The sequence below is a fragment of the Nicotiana tabacum genome, chromosome 12 (assembly GCF_000715075.1).
Source record: "Nicotiana tabacum cultivar K326 chromosome 12, ASM71507v2, whole genome shotgun sequence".
Lineage (NCBI taxonomy): Eukaryota > Viridiplantae > Streptophyta > Magnoliopsida > Solanales > Solanaceae > Nicotiana > Nicotiana tabacum.
The window spans coordinates 118,057,611-118,075,980 of record NC_134091.1 but is presented as its reverse complement, the minus strand read 5'-3'; the positions used below and the strand labels follow the sequence as shown (position 1 = coordinate 118,075,980).

General features: G+C 35.8%; 2 protein-coding genes across 5 annotated transcripts in view; one reads left to right on the top strand and one right to left on the bottom strand.

Annotated features, from left to right (window-relative positions):
- The first annotated feature begins 789 nt into the window (after positions 1-789).
- Positions 790-9,360, top strand: LOC107804902 (tricalbin-1). The gene is made up of 9 exons (XM_016628853.2): positions 790-2,060; positions 3,016-3,257; positions 4,234-4,252; positions 4,816-5,042; positions 5,916-6,025; positions 6,147-6,245; positions 7,849-8,293; positions 8,407-8,654; positions 9,174-9,360. Exons 1-8 carry the CDS (start codon positions 1,258-1,260, stop codon positions 8,493-8,495), a joined length of 2,034 nt encoding a protein of 677 aa, XP_016484339.2. The 5' UTR covers positions 790-1,257; the 3' UTR covers positions 8,496-8,654; positions 9,174-9,360.
- A 3,143-nt stretch (positions 9,361-12,503) lies between these two features.
- LOC107821457 (histone acetyltransferase HAC1-like) overlaps positions 12,504-18,370 on the bottom strand; it is a 30,639-nt gene continuing 24,772 nt past the window's right edge. For 3 of the 4 annotated variants that reach the window (XM_075226893.1, XM_075226894.1, XM_075226895.1), the window contains exons 14-18: positions 17,973-18,112; positions 16,539-16,617; positions 16,060-16,452; positions 13,676-13,893; positions 12,504-13,189 (exon numbers count right to left, since the gene is read on the bottom strand). In XM_075226893.1, coding sequence (XP_075082994.1) covers positions 13,075-13,189; positions 13,676-13,893; positions 16,060-16,452; positions 16,539-16,617; positions 17,973-18,112 — 945 coding nt within the window. In that variant the 3' untranslated portion in view covers positions 12,504-13,074. Of the gene's footprint in view, positions 13,190-13,675; positions 13,894-15,959; positions 16,453-16,538; positions 16,618-17,972; positions 18,113-18,370 lie in introns of those variants that run through there. The other variant, XM_075226896.1, reaches the window with a different exon arrangement.

Genomic DNA, 18,370 nt, shown 5'->3' with positions numbered 1-18,370 from the left:
TCTCGGTGCGGTTATAATGGCTTTTGTCGGCGAGCTCGGTGCTGGCTCAGGCTTGGTGTTAGGTCGAACCCCTGGTCTTGGTTCGAGCCCGTTCTGCCTTGGGGCATCGATATTCGGGGCCTGTGCCGGTCGGAGTTGCTTCGTAGTTCGATTCGGATACAGGCTCGATAATGATACCGAGTTTTGCCGTCGATCGGTCTTATAGCTCAAAACTCGACGCTCTTACCTCGAAATTCATCCGAGCTGGTTATGTGGATACCCTTTGATCGAGACGTCATCGTTTTGGTCAGTCTTTATGACCGAGAATCGATTTTGACCGTACATAATTACCTAAAAAAAAATTTGATAGGAAGAGATTAATACTTGTTAAATTAATATTCTTTGAACTCCACGAAAAAATGTTAAACGTGCAGCCTCACATTCAATACAAGGTTTGACCGAACCTCTATTCCATTAAAAGCTCCGCCCCTATATGCATTATCACTTTCAAACAAAATATTGACAACACACCAACAAGCAGAGGCCGAGTGATTAAAACTCTTTCAATCTTAATCCGAAAGTCTTACCGGCGCTCTTTCAATCCTAATCAAAGAGTCTTTTTTAATAAGCGTTTTAATCCATGATATAAAATTTCCGGCTGCGAATTAAATTAGTTGAGCCTTAATACAGAGTAAAAATAAATAAATATTGGGAACACAGTCATCATGAAAATTCACTGTTGGATTATTGTGGGGGTGGGGGGGGTAAGGGGTGTACTTTCACACTTTGGAGTTTGGACGGTTTGTGTAATGTGTATTTTGTGTTTCAGATTGCAAAATTTTTGAGGCCTTGAAAATACCCTGTAATCAAATGAGAATCAGGATCAATCCTGATTCTTATTTTCTATACCACATTTGTACCGTCCACTTTCTATTTCTTCCTTTTTGGCCTTTTCAATCTTCCTATCTTCTCCTTATTCCTCTCTCTCTCTCTCTCTCTCTCTCTCTCTCTCTCTCTCTCTCTCTCTCTCTCTCTCTCTCTCTCTCTCTCACACACACACACACACACACAGTTTTCTTCTCAACTTCTGATGCATCTAAGTGTGCTGAGTCTAAAATTTCTATAGCTTCTAATGTTGTTTTCAATTCCCTTTGCTTTGAGCAAAACTAGTACTAGCTTTTGCAATCTCAGTTTTGGATTCATGTTTACTAGCACTTCGCTGTATAGTTCAACAACTGTTAATTATAGCTCCAAAGTCTTCTGGCTCTTTTGTAATTAATGGTTTTTGAATCAATTTCCGCTATTACGCCTGATTTCTCTCGCAATTCACTATTCACAACAAGGAAGAGAAGGGGTTTGAGGAAATTGGGCTCAAATTTGGATTTGAATTCGAATTGGATTTGTACTAAATGGGCAATTCGGCCTTGTTGTGTGAATGGTGGTGGAGACCACCATAATTTTGATATACATATTACAAATAATGCCACAAGAGGAGCTAGAAATATTCTAATTAAGAGATTTTCTGATGAATTAGAACCTTCTACAAGTGTCTCTGATGAATTAGAAGCTTCTACTAGTCGTTCTAGTAATAACAATTTTGCTAGTTTTCAAGAAGACCCTTTTGTAGATAAGTTAAGGACTCAATTAGGGGTGATGCATCCATTACCTTCACCTCCAATAAATCGAGGCGTTTTCGGGCTTTTTGCTTTGTTTTTCTTTGTTGGTGTTGTTTTTGATAAGGTTTGGACTTCAAGAAAAAGTAGTTCTAAGGGAGGGGGGAATGGAGGGAACCCCGAGGGGATGTGGCCGCGGGTCCCAATGAATCTTTCGTCGTTGTTGGAGAAGGATTTGCAAAGGAAAGAGTCAGTGGAGTGGGTAAATATGGTGTTAGGGAAGTTGTGGAAGGTCTATAGAGGTGGCATTGAGAATTGGATCATTGGTTTGCTTCAGCCTGTTATTGATAATTTGAAGAAGCCTGATTATGTGGAGAGAGTTGAGATTAAGCAATTTTCGCTTGGGGATGAGCCTCTTTCTGTTAGGAGTGTCGAGCGCAGAACTTCTCGTCGAGTCAATGATTTGCAGTGAGTTACATTTCTTGCAAAGCTCTTTACTTGTTTGATTTAGAAAAGCTCTCCTAACTGTAAAAAAGAAGAAGTTGAAGTTAAAATTAGAACAGCTATTTACTTGTTTGATTTCCTTGGTTGACAGCCTTTAAGTTGCTATATATTCCTTAGTCTGCATTCTTCAATTGAGATGGGGTCTAGTCTCAAAAGAGAAATATACACATTCTATTAGGAGGAAAGAGTTAGAGAAAAGCTATTTCCTTGTGAAATTATCTTGGTTGAAAGCTATCGAGTTAATATTTTCTCCTTAGCTTTCGTTCCTTGTTTCAGTTGACGTCTAGAATCAGAAGGAAAATATAGGGACATCATTTAATTAGGAGGAGAATGTTTTCTTTCGATATAGTGGTGTTTTCACTCTTTTAAAGAAACAATTAGACTAGGTGAGAGTGATCAAAAAAAGAAAAAAAAATTAGATTAGCTCCTTGAGAAATTTGAATCTGATAATTACGACCTTTCTTTTTCTCGATAAAGTTTGTAGTGGAGCTATACATTAGTTACCTCCATTTTGTGCCAAGGTAGTTTCAGATAGATTTACAAATTGAAGGATAATGTTATGAAACTTCATAGAACATTGTTTGCTATCAATGTACTTAAACATCCTCTTGACCCAGAAAATCCTGCTTCTGAACCAGGGAAGTAATTTTTTTGGGACATCTCCAACCAAATTTTAGCTCTCCACATATGCTCTGTCTCATTTTACTATCGATTATTCAACTCAGCTCCATAAATTTTGGTTAATTATTTGAAATTAGAACATGTGTATAGCTATGATCTTCTCTACTTTTCTCTGTGCTACAAAGTTCTCTAGCTCCAATCAAAGTGACATGATAAAAACACAACTCCTTACCTTTTTTGTTATGTGAAAGTTCATTGAATGTATCAACTGATTTGTGCATTGTTTAATGCTTCCTAGGTATCAGATAGGTCTCCGATACACTGGTGGTGCTCGTATGCTTTTAATGCTGTCACTAAAATTTGGAGTTATCCCCATTGTTGTGCCAGTTGGTGTTCGGAACTTTGACATTGATGGTGAACTCTGGGTCAAGTTACGATTAATACAAACAGAGCCTTGGGTTGGAGCGGTTTCTTGGGCTTTTGTTTCCCTTCCGAAGATAAAGCTTGACTTGTCACCATTCCGTTTGTTCAACCTAATGGGTATGTGAATTTCAATCTTTAGGGCTATTATCTGTGAGAATCATGTGCGAAATGTGAATCTTGGTGTTTAATGCCAGAAGAAAATATAGAGATATTCTAGTGTTTTCCTATTAATTTTATTTTATTAATATTGAACTAAGATGAACTTAGATGGTTTGACATGGACAGTGAATATGATTAACTCTAACTTGCTTGGGATTGAGTCGTAGTTGTTGTTCTTGCATGCCCATATGATTTAGATACTAAACACTGTTTTAAAGCAGATATATTCAAGATTTTACCTATAAAAGTTTCACCATTCTTTTTTTTAAGTGTAACAAATGTTTCACCATTCTTTTGTGTTTAATTTGTTTCTTGTGAAACCTCTTTGACTTTCTTTTTGTTAGCGCTCATTCTTAGAGAAGAGTGAGCCATTCAATGACTTATGGAGTGGAAAAGGTGTTTAGATTGTGGGTTTAATCATAGGTTTCAAATTTTTGTTGTTGGAACATATTCTTTAAGACATATGGATGAACTCCATATAGTTAATTCGTATGGAGTACTGTAATGTAATTTTAGGAACTTCATACGAGTCTTTAGCACCGATTAGGTATACTTTTGAAGATTATGAAACATATTTGCATTCTTCTTTTCTAGTTTTCTTTCTTGCTCGCATAATCTTCTCTATGGACTCAGCTCCCTAACTAGCATTCTTCTGCCATAAAACCTGATTTTTTTATTAGTGAAAACCAGCTCTTTTTTGTTGAGTTGCTGTGAAGTGAGATCTCCAGTATGTAGTTACCAAATGTTGATTACTTACTGAGACTGAGTTGTCATCATTGATTGCCCATTGTTTATTTTTCTTTTCACAGTTTCTAAAATGGGATAACGATACCTAAAATAATTGTAAACTAGGCGAGTGATTTTATTGATGTGGCCAGTATGAGGATATTCACATATTTATGTTTTTTTCTTGCATGTATTTGGGCAACACCAGCAATTCCTGTTCTATCAATGTAAGTAGTATTTTATCCATTATCTTTTGTTGTGTTTTTATTACACATGCGTATTCTGTTTCAGTTTGTTTATCCCAATTGCCAGCTCATTGAAGAGTCCTTTTTTTTGGTGGGGATAAGCCATCTCATTGAAGAATGCTTTCGACGACCGCTTTTACTCCTACGACCTTATGCAGTCAAATATGCTTCTTTCAGTTTTACAATTAAAAAAACCATTTGCATTTCAAGTTATAGGGTCATGTTCAATTGTCATCAATCATGTATGACTCTCTTGAGAATCTGCCACATTATTTCTGTCTCTCTCTCTCTCGTGCTTCCCATTTATCCTCTCTGATTCTTTTGGAAATCTCTGGTCATTTGAAATGGTCTACGGTAATGGTTGCATTTGGTGCTTTAGCACAGATCTTCTTTATATTTAATTCTAGGCCTAGATAGTTCTAGCATCATATTCATTCTGGATTTCTTGCCCGTCTTGTTTTCAATTAACAATATTCTATGGAACTATCTCATTTTCCCACTGCAGCAGTGAGTGTGAGTTTTTATTTCTTCTATGGATGTTTCAGGTTTTTGAAGAAACTTCTTACTGAGGATTTACCTCGTCTCTTCGTCCGACCGAAAAAAATTGTTTTGGATTTTCAGAAAGGGAAGGCAGTTGGCCCTGTTCCAAATGATGTTAAGTCTGGTCAAAATGAAGTGAAGGCTGGAGAAATGCAAGAAGGAAACAGGGACTTTGCTGGAGAACTATCAGTGACTCTTGTTGATGCAAGGAAACTCTCTTATATCATCTATGGTATGAATTTGTTCATCTATCATCAGTGGCATCAATCTTTCCTAGTTCTGATTTTTGCTTCTTTGTAACACTAAAAGCTTGTCAGTTCGTTTCTTCATATTCTTTTATTAGTAAAAAAATGTTGTGTACATATTCTAATCTGGTGAAAGAAAAAAGAAAGAAGGTATTTGTTTGAAAATCAGTCGAAGATCAACGTGACTTCCATTGCATGAACAACTACTTTAAGTGAATATAAAAGCCATCCATTGGGGACTCATAGTTGGTGCTGTAATCACAGTGAACCAGTGGAAGCATAATTTATCATCCTTATTTCAAATAGAATAATTACGGGATGAAATCACTGATTAAGAAAAAAGTACCAAATGAAATCACATTATGAAGAAGGAAATGTGAAGACTTTTGACTATGCTCGCCGACAAATATAAAATAATTTCGTAGTTAAAGTTTGGTAGAAATGAGTGATTCCATTAAATTACTGTCGCCTTCATCTCTCCCCTTTTGTCTTTTCTTTTAAGTGCCAACCACGGCTTGGGTGCACATATATAACCTTTGTATCAATTTTATCAGTAAGTATGTTCGTTATGTGATTCGATGACATTGGCCACCACCAAGAAACAGCGACTTCATTGATGTTCATGCCTGGATTCTGATGCTAGGTACTTACCAAAAAAATAAAAATAAAAACTTTTGTTTCCAGATGCTAGGTTAGCACATGGAGAGCCTTGCACATAAGATGTTTAGATCAGGTTATCACATAAGGGTTTTGTAGGCCTCATTTCTTTCATGAATACTACATGTTTTTTGTAGATGTAATTTCCTCTTCTATTGTTCCATGTCTCTCTTTGTGAAATTCTCCTGGCCTCTGTCATTCAGGCAAAACTGATCCGTATGTTATTCTAAGACTTGGAGATCAAGTAATACGCAGCAAAAGAAACAGTCAAACTACTGTTATTGGACCTCCTGGAGAGCCTATATGGAATCAGGTGATTTAAATTTAGATCTGTTGGCCTGATATAGTGGTAGGATTTATTTGTTGGCCCGGTTGCTTAATCTTTTGCTGTAACTCATAAGTCTGTTGCCCATTTTTTCTTTGTCATTTGGCAGGATTTTCACATGTTTGTCACAAACCCCAGGAAACAAAAGCTATATATAGAAACAAAGGATTCCCTTGGATTTACAGATTTTACTATTGGGGGAGGAGAGGTAAACATCCTGTACAGATTTTACTTTTGCTGTAACTCATACGTCTATTGTCTTTGTTTCTCAAAGGTGATCCATCTAATTTCTTGTTTTCTGATGTGTCTTATACAAAATGGAAAATGCAAATGAATAAAGGACTTATACAGTTATACCATGCACAAAGTACTCCGGACTACTCAAGGGTGGGGGAGACTGGATATACTGTAGTCATCCTTGTCCCTTGCATTTATGCAAAGAGGCTGTTTCCATGGCTCGAACAAGTGACCTACAGGTTACAGTTGCCGTAGCGACAAGGCTCAGCCTCTAAAAATGCAAATTAGTTAATTGTATTTTGGCAACTTGAAGAAGGATGCTATTGCCGTTTCTTTTTTCAATTATTAGTGATGATTATGGTAGATAATTATAAAGATAGTTGGATATAGTTTTTGGACACTCAAAGCTAAGTCATTTATCTCTTAAGTTAAATTTGTAGAAGAGCATCAATGTCTGGGGCTTTGAGTGCAAAGCGCTAAAGCACGTTCTTTACTGAAGAATGGCTCAAATGAACATATAACAATGCAAGAAAAAATAATTGTAGACACAAACCAATTATATGGAGAATGATTTTAAAAAGAAACTACAATAAAGTAAGATATATGTAGTAAATATTATGTTAATCAAATTCGAAAACCATGTCATATTTCATATACTGGTGCAAAGATGCAAGATGAGGATTCTGATTTATATAAAGTGACTAGTCTTTTTATACTAAATTATGTTTCCTAATAATTACTAACATATTAATTACGTCTTCTCTTTACCAATTGGCATATCACATTGTCACTCATATTTATTGTTTGGTGCTGCCTTCTTCAAGACAGCACATGGGCAATGAGGTGCATGCCATAATGCTTTCTTACCTGCATTGAAGTGTCGCCTAAGCAAGGTGAAGCGTCCAACATGCCCTGCACCTAGCTTCAGGGCTTAAGCCCATCTTAAATAATAATACTGATTGGTCAATTATTGATGAAGTTGTTTTGAATTATTAGAAAAAAAGACGCATCTTATTTCACTTCTGGGGTGAAGAGCTAAGGATGATTCTTGCAATAAAACAAATATGCTTCGAAGTTGTAATTCTTCTTTACTAGATTGTATGAGGATTTGCGTTCTCCGTTGTTTTGTTTTTCTTAGCTAAGTTCAGATATGAGTCAAGTATCAGCAGAAGTTACAAACTTCTGCTTGGAACTTAATAACACTTTGTGGATACTGCTAGATTTTGAAATAATTTTGTGCTTAGTGCTATGTTAGGTGATTCTTGCAATAAAACAAATATGCTTCGAAGTTGTAATTCTTCTTTACTAGATTGTATGAGGATTTGCTTTCTCTGTTGTTTTGTTTTTCTTAGCTAAGTTCAGATATTAGTCAAGTATCAGCGAAGTTACAAACTTCTGCTTGGAACTTAATAAAACTTTGTGGATACTGCTAGATTTTGAAATAATTTTGTGCTTACTGATATTAGGTGAGAATGGGTCAAAATTAGTGTAGAGGTTTTTATGATATACAGAATAAAAAAGAGGGTAACTTACAATTTTTTGAAAGGTATCCTGCTAATGACTGCTATTTCTAGGTTGATCTGGGATCTCTTGAAGATACTGTACCGACAGACATAATTGTGGTCATCAGAGGCTGGGGACTACTGGGACCAAGGCCTGTAGGAGAGGTCTTACTCCGACTGACATATAAAGCTTATGTCGAAGATGAGGAAGATGAAAGGATTGAAGCAAGGTCCTTGGATTTGGATGCTTCAGATGATGAATTATCCGACTTTGATGAACGAGATACTGCTGTATATGAGCAGCGTGGAAAGACTGTGTCTAGTGGAACAGATAAAGAATCATTTGTGGATTTATTAGCAGCGTTAATTGTCAGTGAGGAATTCCAAGGGATCGTGGCATCTGAAACAGGCAATATTAAAACTGTAGATGATTTTAAAACTAGAGTGTCAGCATCAAGACAACGTACTGCTGCTAAACCTGTACAGCAAAATTCTGATACCCCTGAAAATTTCGGAGGTAAAGTGCATTGAATTGCTCTGGATAGTTCAAATTTCAATTTTGTTTTCTCCCAGGAAATCTTAAGTTCTTCTCATTTCTTACTTGTCTCATTTAACATCTCTTATTTGCAGAATCGGCCCTGTTTTGGCTTGCGGTTATCACAAGTATCTCAGTTCTAATTGCTCTCAATGTCAGTGGTTCTAGCATTTTCAATCCCTGATATATGAAACAAAATAAAATTGATACCACCTAGTAAAGAATACAATATAGAGCTTCTGCTGGGATGATTCTGTCAAGACCACACAGTTGTCCCCACTCTGGGATTGCCCGTACGGAAACCTTATCATAGTTCGTGCCTTTTGTCGTTCTTCCATTCGAGGTATGTTGTTCTTCTGATTCTATACCTTAACTCACTATTCCACATGCATTTGTCACTTAAAATTCATTTCTCTACCTCTTGCTGTATACCTTTAGCAACCAATTACTAAGTTAATCTTGAATATTGACAGCCTACAGTTTGATCTAATTTCAGATTGAAAAATACCAACATATTTCTTATTTCCTTGTATAAATAAGCAGATTTACCATTGTTTCTTGGTGTTTCAGTTTCAAAATTTTATCACTTTGATAGTTATTTATATCCTTGAAGAATATAGTATGACTTAACAATTGGTGGATAACACAAAAGATGCCCTGAATGGTGCTATTTGCATATCACAGATTCATATCCACGAGGAACTTTTCTAGGAAAATAGGGATTTTAACACTAGGAAAAAAATATTCATTCATGATAGTTATTTTCATGAAAACATAACTCGGTTTACTATTGTTATCTTAAGTTGTGTTTTTTTAATTCCTGAGCTCTTAACTTAATTTGCTTATTCTCGTTTGCTGGCAGGCTGGGCAACTGACTCCTCCATTTTCTGTCAAATGTGTACACTAACATTTTAACAAGATCAAATACTCAAACCCTCTCCCTCTCTCCCCCTACAACCTCCAAAAGCAAATGAAGAGGATCCCCAAACACATGTAAAAGAGAATATTCAAATATATACAATGAGGTATATATTCTTGTTGGCGGAAAATTTTGGCCATCCCTTTCTTCTAGGTATTTGTTTCATCCTGTAAATTCTCTCTCGCCTCTCTCTCTCTCTCTCTCTCGGAGTTGGATTCAGCCATTGAACTTTGACTTTAATGTGATAAGTTATTTTTGGCGTGGTTCATGTAACCATGGCTATGTTAAGAGTTGGGTCTTGCGGGGGAGAAGGGATTTTGGGATCAACTCACGTTAGTTCTCTTTAATAAGGCCCAAGTGGCATTTAGTCTCAGCACCTCATTTTTGATTATATTTAAATTTTTATCACCTTTTACTATATAAATATTTTCAGAAATTTAATATATATTTTTTTAGCTTTGTTACTTTTTTTTATATAGGGTAAAAATTAATAATAATTTAAAAGGGTCAATTATTAATATTAGTATTTTTTTTATCTTTATTTTTAAATAAAATAAATTAAAAAAATCGAAAATAAATAAAAATTAATTGTTATTATTTTTTTTTTTAAATTGCGGATGGGAATTAAAAAAATAGTAAAAGTAAAAATATAAAATTTAAAAGTAAAAGTAAAAGTAGGTAGAAATTGTTTAATAAAAAAAAGTAAAAGAAAGTGGAAAATTAAAAAAATAAAAGTAAAAGAATGTGAAAATTTAAAAAAATGAAAAGTAAAATAAAGTTGGAATTAAAAAATAAAGTAAGGGTATCTGATTTTTTTTAATAAAAGAATAAAAGTAAAAGTAAGTGAAAATTTTAAAAAAAGAGTAAAATAAGTGAAAAATAAAAAAAGAAAAGTAAAAAAGTGGGAAATAAAAAAAGAAAAGTAAAAAAAAGTGGGATTTTTAATATATTAAGAGTAAAAAAAGTGAGAAATTAAAAAATAAAAGTAAAGAAAAGTGGGGAATTATTTATTTTATTTTATTTTTTAAAAATGAGAAGTGGGAATTCCTTTTAATTAAAAAAAAACTGAAAATTCTGAATTTTTTTTCTATAAATGGAAGAGAAATGTGGGGGCAAAAAGGGGAGGGAGAGAAGAAAATAAATTTAGTGAGGTTTCTAGTTGAGGTCGTCGGCGAGTTTCGATGCTCCGTTTGAGGTCTTGCGTGCGGTCTGAATGAGTTTAAGATTCAAAGCTGTAAAACCGTAAAGTTTTAGATTCAACTTTTGAGGTCCACTTCTTATCTTGTTTTGATTAATGATATGAGTTGTCTTTTGGTGTTCTTTGGTGTTCATTTATATCTTGAATGAATGAAATTATTCTCTGTTAAACATACCAATTTTTGAGCTTCCTCTTTGTATATTTATTTTAGTTTATTAGCATGTTCTCTTGAAAAAGGGTTCATCCATGAATGATTTAATGAAATTCGCTAATTGATAAGTGAGTTGTGATTGTTCATAAAAAAAATAATTTCTTATTGAAATGGAAGCTCAAGCAATGTTATGTCTCTATTTGGTTATTTAGTCCTTCATGTGTTAATAAATGAGCTTTAGTAGTTCCATCTTTGTTTTAAATTAAGATGTCAATTGTCTAAAGTATCGAGTTAAGTTGTTAAACAAGTTTAACTAGAATTATGTCACTGGTGAAGATCCAATGTTTGGGCCTAGACACATGGGTTGTTGAAGGAAGTGGAGTTGTGAGGTTACTATAAGCTAATGGAGAAAGTTATTTTATTTTTGGGCCAAAACTTGAAATCTGCTAGGTCCATAAATCCCATACAATGACCCATTTTTGTAGTTCTTGAATAATTAATTTAATTTATTTCATGCTTTTCTACAATGACATACTCTTATGGCTTTACAAATCTCAAATTAGTTTAAGACAAATAATTCATAAATTTCGTAGCTTACTTTAGGCGCGATTAATAAATTATCGTGGCAATGTGTACGGTTCCCGTGGCATGGTCACGATACGTAAATCCCAATTCGAGTGTGCGTTTTACGCGACTTGACCACAACTTCAAACAATAATAAATAAAATTAAACACGATGTAGATTGCGGGTGCGTTTCACGTGACGCGATTAGCGATGTGTATAAACGAGTGTACGATAACGTAACTCGTCTCATATTAATTCCATAAAAGTTTAAAATGCAGTAATGTAATAAAAGCGGTAAAAGGAATAAAAATGCACATATAGGTTTAAAGCATGTATTAAATTAGATAACTAGGCCAATTATTAATAGTTGAGCGACCGTGCTAAAACCACGGAACTCGGGAGTGCCTCACACCTTTTCTCGGGTTAACAGAATTCCTACCCGATCTTCTGTGTTCGCATACCATAAATAAGAGTCAATTTTCCTCGATTTGGGATTCTAAAATAAATCGGTGACTTGGGACACCATAAATTATTTCAAGTGACGACTCCGAATAAATAAAATAATCGTATTTTAATTAATGTCGCTTTAATTGAAAAAATTTACCACTACCCCTATCGGGAAAAAGCAGGTGTGACATAGTCCATATTGAGTCCAGCTTGGTCTTTACATCAATCAGTCCTTTAGGAGGTTCTAGAATATAAACACATGTCGTCCCATGTGTCGGTTTGTTAGGATATTAGCTGTTTCTGTTATTTTCCTTCTATATAGCAGTGTTTCCGTTGTAATTGTCCTTGTCGTGAATGAAATGAGCATTTTTCTTTCTCTATTATGCCGTTGAGACTAGTGAAAATAGTTGTCATAAACTGGTGTCCCCTTCAACCTAACCTAACCTTTCTTTTTCTTCATTGTTAAAGTGGTAAGAGAAGGGAAACTGTATTATTATATGACGATACTGTCAATGTTGCACATTACGTATTGGTAGAGTATTTGGACATCCTATCATTACTACCCGCTAGCGCTATGTATGTTGGATGGAGGAGTAATTATTTGATTGTAGTATAAGAGGTTTACACAATTCGTTGGCGAATATTATAAACTATCCTCTTTACTGATCTTGTGTGGTCAAATGTATTCTGTAATTAATACTTAGAAAGGAACAAGAGCTGTTTTTGTACTTCTTAACATGTAACCTTGCTTGCTAAACAAATTTCAAAATGCCATTCATGCCTAACTACAAAATCTTTTAAAAGCTTTGGAGATAACATTAATCAAAATCCAATTTATTGTCGGTCAAGCTGAGGAAGGAAGTAAGGTTGTTTAATTGAAATGGAAAACATGAGGAAATAATTACACTCATACTGTGTACATTTTGGCTTGGAAAACTGAATCAATTGCAAGTTGCTAATTGTAACTCTTGCATCTTTAAATAAGGGAAACATCCATAGAACGGAAGACAAGTTTGAGAACCCATGAACTGGAACGGAACGGAACAAAACAAAACAATTTCACTAAAGAAAAACTGATTTGCCCCCCTTTGTAGTGCAAGCTCAAGTTAAATAAGGAACGCTATGTTACATCTGCCATCAAATGATGGCTGCTTTTGGTAGAATGCAAAGAGAATGAAATCAAAGAATCACCTATGAGCCACGGGCATATGAGCTCGTTGGTATGCTATACTCCAGGGAACCGTTGTCAAGAGCAGCTTGGATCTATAACCATCATAATAGAGGTAATCCAAAGATGTGCCATAGAAGGAAGAATCATTAGTCAACCAGACACGTCCAGTTTCTTTTGTCATGGGAGAGGATCTTCCTAGGGATGAACACACCCTGTTTGCTCGAAGCAGGTTTGTCCAACGCTTCCTTACTTCTGTACTCCTACCTCCAATAAGACTAAAGAACGACGCCTATTTCAGTATGTACAATATCTTCACCCAGAACCGCTTGCAACCTCTGCGGCACGCTGTCTCATCATCTCCATGACAGCAGCCCTCCGCCGAGAATCAGATTGCTGCTGCATCCTCCGCAGATGTTCTTTCAAATCTCTGTATAAAGGGTAGAAATATAGCAAATTTAATTTAAGCTGAAATTCAAAAGTGAGAACTGCCAAAAAGGAGAGGCGGAGAGGGAGATAAAGTGATTGCGTTTTATGAAAATCTTTTGCTAATCTATCAATCACTAAAATCCACCTATATGACCTATGCAAAGCTTAACCAATCCCCAGTAAGATAAAAGAGGGTTGCCGCAGGTTGATTGCAAAGCATAAAGAATATTCAATAACTATGATTAATACTCGGAAGAATAGACCGAAATGGGGTATAGAGGATTCATGTAGCCAACCCCAATCAATTTGGGCTGAATCATAGTTGTTTGATTCTGATTGATTACTACTCGTAGTAGCTACTGCTGTTAATAGCAGGAAACAGTAGCATTGGCTAATCATCATTTAATTAATTATTATGACATTATCAAACTATGACAACTGACAATTGATTGATTACAAAAATGTAAAGAAGCATTAGCCAACAAACCTGCAACGTGGAACACGACATTCAAATTCTTTGCATGCACGAGCATGCAGTTGAAGGAGATACCACATCTTCTTACAGAGTAAACAACCTCCTGAAACTCGTATTTTGCACTGTATACCGTGGCGGAAAAGCCCCTTAACTTTGCGACAGTTTGGATATTCACAATGTAGAAAGCGGCACTGAGAAGCATGCACCAGAAGGCCAAGCATCTTCCTAAGCTGCAGAGTTAAAAGGGAGAAATCATGTCAGATCTCAAATGTCTAGTATATATATTTTCAATAAAATGGAAGAAAATATAATCTGGCTAAAATAATTTCATTTATATGTGAACAGAGCCATCGATATCATAGAATGATACTTAAACCGTAAGGTATCGCTTAATCATTGTCCTCTTATCTTTTCAATTAGGATGGAGAACTGCTAAAGCATCTAATACTTTTCTCTTTCAAATGAATTTCCAGATGTTCAATCAAGAAGTTCTTAAGGAGTTGTTTAGAGCCATCGATATCATAGAATGATACTTAAACCGTAAGGTATCGCTTAATCATTGTCCTCTTATCTTTTCAATTAGGATGGAGAACTGCTAAAGCATCTAATACTTTTCTCTTTCAAATGAATTTCCAGATGTTCAATCAAGAAGTTCTTAAGGAGTTGTTTGGATAACATTTGTAAAAAAAATTGAAAAAGAAAAAGTTTTTGCAGAAAGATAACAGTCTTGGATAGCTCTAATCTTCAAAGTAAAAAAAGTTTTTCAAAAGACAGACCTGTTGTGCAAATTTGCAAATTCACATCACAAATAAGACCTTGTATTCACATAAGGAAAATGAATGAAGCAATCATCACTACTATTCAAAGAAGAGATAATTGGGATAATTTTGATTGGTGAAAAGCAATCATCACTACTACTCAAAGAAGAGATAATTGGGATAATTTTGATTGGTGAAAAGCAATCATCACTACTACTCAAAGAAGAGATAATTGGGATAATTTTGATTGGTGATTGTCATTGAGCAACATCGCTAAATTGTACATACTTTTGACGCCATCTTGGCGTGTTATTAATGAAAGAATATTTATTTGTCCAAAAAAACAATTGTTCCGGAGAATGGTCGCAGGAATTTTGAGCAAGTAGTACCCATCTAGTGCAAACTTCAGACTTAAGGTGTGATACACTAACATGTAGCTATACAATAGCTTATTTCATAGGAAAGTGGGTAGTAGAATAACGAGTAACCTAGAACTTAGAAGAATGCGGACTCCTCAAGGTTGGGATCTGATACTTAGAAGAATGCTGAATGATTGGGAACTGAGCTGTACAAGCAACTGGTAAGTCTTCAAAGGACTTGAAAATGGGATGGATTCACTATGGTGGAAGGGCCACAACAGAGGCATCTATAAGGTGAATGTTGCATACAAGATTCTGAATCACACTAATCTACAGATTACTACTTGGCCATGGAAGCATATCTGGAAAGTCAAGATACCCTACAAGGTATCTTGTTTCACTTGGTTACTAGCAAAGGGGGCAGTTCTGACCCAGGATAATCTCATAAAGAGAGGAATTCTACTGTGCTCAAGGTGCTTTCTATGTGGGGAAACAGCTGAGACAGTTAGCCATCTATTTTTACACAGCAGGATAGCAGATCAACTATGGAAGATCTTTATTAATCTCAGAGGTATCTCATGGACAATGCCTTGTAAGAATACTGAAGTGCTTACTAGTTAGGATGAAGCTGGAACTGCAGCTAGAGACAGATAGATGGAGGACTGTCCCTGCATGTATATGGTGGACAATCTGGAAGGAGAGAAACTCTAGGTGTTTTGAAGACAGTAGCAAAGATCAAACTGAATTGTGTTCTACTTTTTTATTTTTTGGTGTAAACAGAAGTGTCCAGAAGATACTGTATCAATCCTAGAAGTCTTACAATACTGCTAGGATCGTAGATCAGTTATTCTTCCCTTTTGTTCTCTTGTAAATATGGTTTCAGTACAACCTACGTACTGTTATATATTAATACACAATGTTACCGTCTCAAAAAAGAAAAAAAAGAATATCGAGTAACCTAAAGTGAATCAAACACAAGGAGAGAACCACATAGAAGCTGCAGTGAACTAGGACTAACATATAGTTATTCAAAGAGGATGAAAGTGCTCCGAAAGAACAAAGCAGAGGTAGGTGCCAGGGATCTAGAACTGACCCAAAAGTTGTAACAGAGGACTTCATAGACTAAACATAGGAAGCAGCACGAAACAACAAATTAAATAAGGGCCAAGAAGAATGCACCTGCAAAACTCGTAGTTGCCTAGCTTTTTACAACTTCATAGACTAAACATAGGAAGCAGCACGAAAACAACAAATTAAATAAGGGCCAAGAAGAATGCACCTGCAAAACTCGTAGTTGCCTAGCTTCTTTATTCTGTGCATCACGTTCGGCCAGGGATGGATGATTAGTCAACTTATGAGGATGATCAATTCCACCATCTTTTTTATAACAGGCATTGCAAACATCATAATCTGGGCAAACTTCACACCGCCAACCTTGACCAGTTTCTATATCAAGGTGACAAATGGTGCAAGTTGTCACAAATGCTGGTGCAGTGGGATTATGAAGGTGGTAAAGGACCATCATTGAGGAATGTTTAGCACGCCTCAGGGTATCATACTGGTAATGATTTCCTTGACAAAGGCTCAAAAATGCCTGCCTTGTATCAAAAAACTCACTCTCAAGAATTTCATCTTCATCCTTGGTGTCATGAGGTACCTCCTTGATTTCACACTGGAAAATTTTCATTGTATTTCTCAATCATGGAACCCAATACCTATTCCGGGGTTTTTGGGGGGGGGGGGGGGAGAAGTACTTACTGGATAAAGTGTGTGCTTGTCCTTTTGATTAATAGGATGTCTTTCTCTATCTTCAAGTCTTTGCTCAGTTTCATAGCACCTGAAACAGTACCAATACAGACCAAATGTTACAAAGGAAAACATTAGGAATATGAAACTATCATATCCTCAAATGGTTTCTTTTGTGAAAATTTTCATACACCAAAAAGAACTTGGCAAAACAAAATTTTCTTTTGTGAAAATTTTCATACACCAAAAAGAACTTGGCAAAACAAAATGTAACTGCAACCTTTCTTTTTTTTTTTTTGTTTTTTTTTTTTACATTCCTAGAAATTCCTAAGATTAATTTATTTATCAATATGTCATCTCTTTGTCAGCTATAAAAAAAATAATGAAAAAACTAGGGACCCATTTGAGCTAAACCTACCCAGGGAAGGGTGCAGCAAAAAACTGAGCTTCTTCACATCATATACTTTTCACATTATTTGGGTCTTTAAAGATGCTCTTATTGAACAGACTTTATTCTATAACCTCGACCTTCACAGCATAAAAATTTTTAGACACTTCAATCAATAATATATTAAATATACCTAGTTTTCACCAGTCACCACAAAGGGAAAATAAAGGGGGTTTTGGGGGGGAGGGGGAGAGATAAGGTCTCCCCACCGGAACCAAAAATTGCTCCATAAAGATCTCCCACCTAGACAGCAACCCCGCCAGGGGGTTCTTTGTTTCTCTGCCAGCAAGATGGATAGTTGAGAAGGAGATCTATCTAATTCATGCTCACAAAGAGGCAAAATGGCACAACCACCACCAAATGACACTACATTTCCCAACTCACCTGTACTGGTGAAACACACCAGTGATGACAAAGTGGAGGTGTGTCATTCAATGAGTTGTACTGCAGACAGTAGAAGTTCAAGCCTCGTAAATGAGAAGACATAGAGAATCTGGGAATGCGCAGTGCACAGCTACATTTCCAGAAAATTTGTGCTCGGGGTTCAAACTTAAAATTGAAAAACGTGCAGCACACAACTCCATTTCTGGAGTAACAGAGGAATGACAGAAAAAGCTAGTTGCTTTAAAAAATTTAAGGCCTCTGCCTTCCTTTATGTTTTGATTCCTGCTTTGAACGTTATACAGTGTCTTTTCTAGCCTCGTATAGACGTAATACCTTTCTTCACATGATCTCTCTGGTTGGCTCTGAGATTGCATAAAATACTTAAACTAATAAAGAAACACTTGGTAATTGCAGATCCCTTTCACCAAATCAAGGATGCAGTTGGCATTAAACTAAGACTTAAATTCATTCGGTGTGTGTGTGGAGGAAAAACAAAACAGTACATGATCTACAACTGAGTAAACTTTTAACCAATCCACATTCAAGGTTGCAACGAGCATAAACAACCAGAGAACTTTTACAACTCTAAGCATATAGAGAGATGAGATCCATACTTGTCACAGAGCTGAAAGTTCTTGCATTGCTTGCACTCCCAACGATTTCCAGATACCATTAGTATGCAGCAATGGGTACATGCGTGCTGTAAATGAACCATAATAAAATCCTCCTTCATTGGAGAAATTGTCTCACCGAGCTGTGGCAAGTAAAAAAATGGACAGAGTTAAAAGTGCAGAATCAATGGAGACTGGCAGTACCATCAGCTTTCATAACAAAGAATAAAAAATAAAGCGAAACAGAGACAAAACATCACATTAAGATGAAAAATAAGTGCAATTTTTTTTTCCTGATATAAGGGGGTATCCAGACCACCATGTGTGCACACTCGATTATTCCACCGGGTGCCTGCTACCTCTCACTGTCACAGGCACCGAGTAACTCCTGTCCATCAAAG

Coding starts and splice junctions, on each gene's coding strand:
- LOC107804902 (XM_016628853.2), top strand. CDS start 1,258: ATGGTTTTTGAATCAATTTCCGCTATTACGCCTGATTTCTCTCGCAAT. Junction 2,061..3,015: donor CGTCGAGTCAATGATTTGCA/GTGAGTTACATT, acceptor AATGCTTCCTAG/GTATCAGATAGGTCTCCGAT. Junction 6,246..7,848: donor TTACTATTGGGGGAGGAGAG/GTAAACATCCTG, acceptor TGCTATTTCTAG/GTTGATCTGGGATCTCTTGA.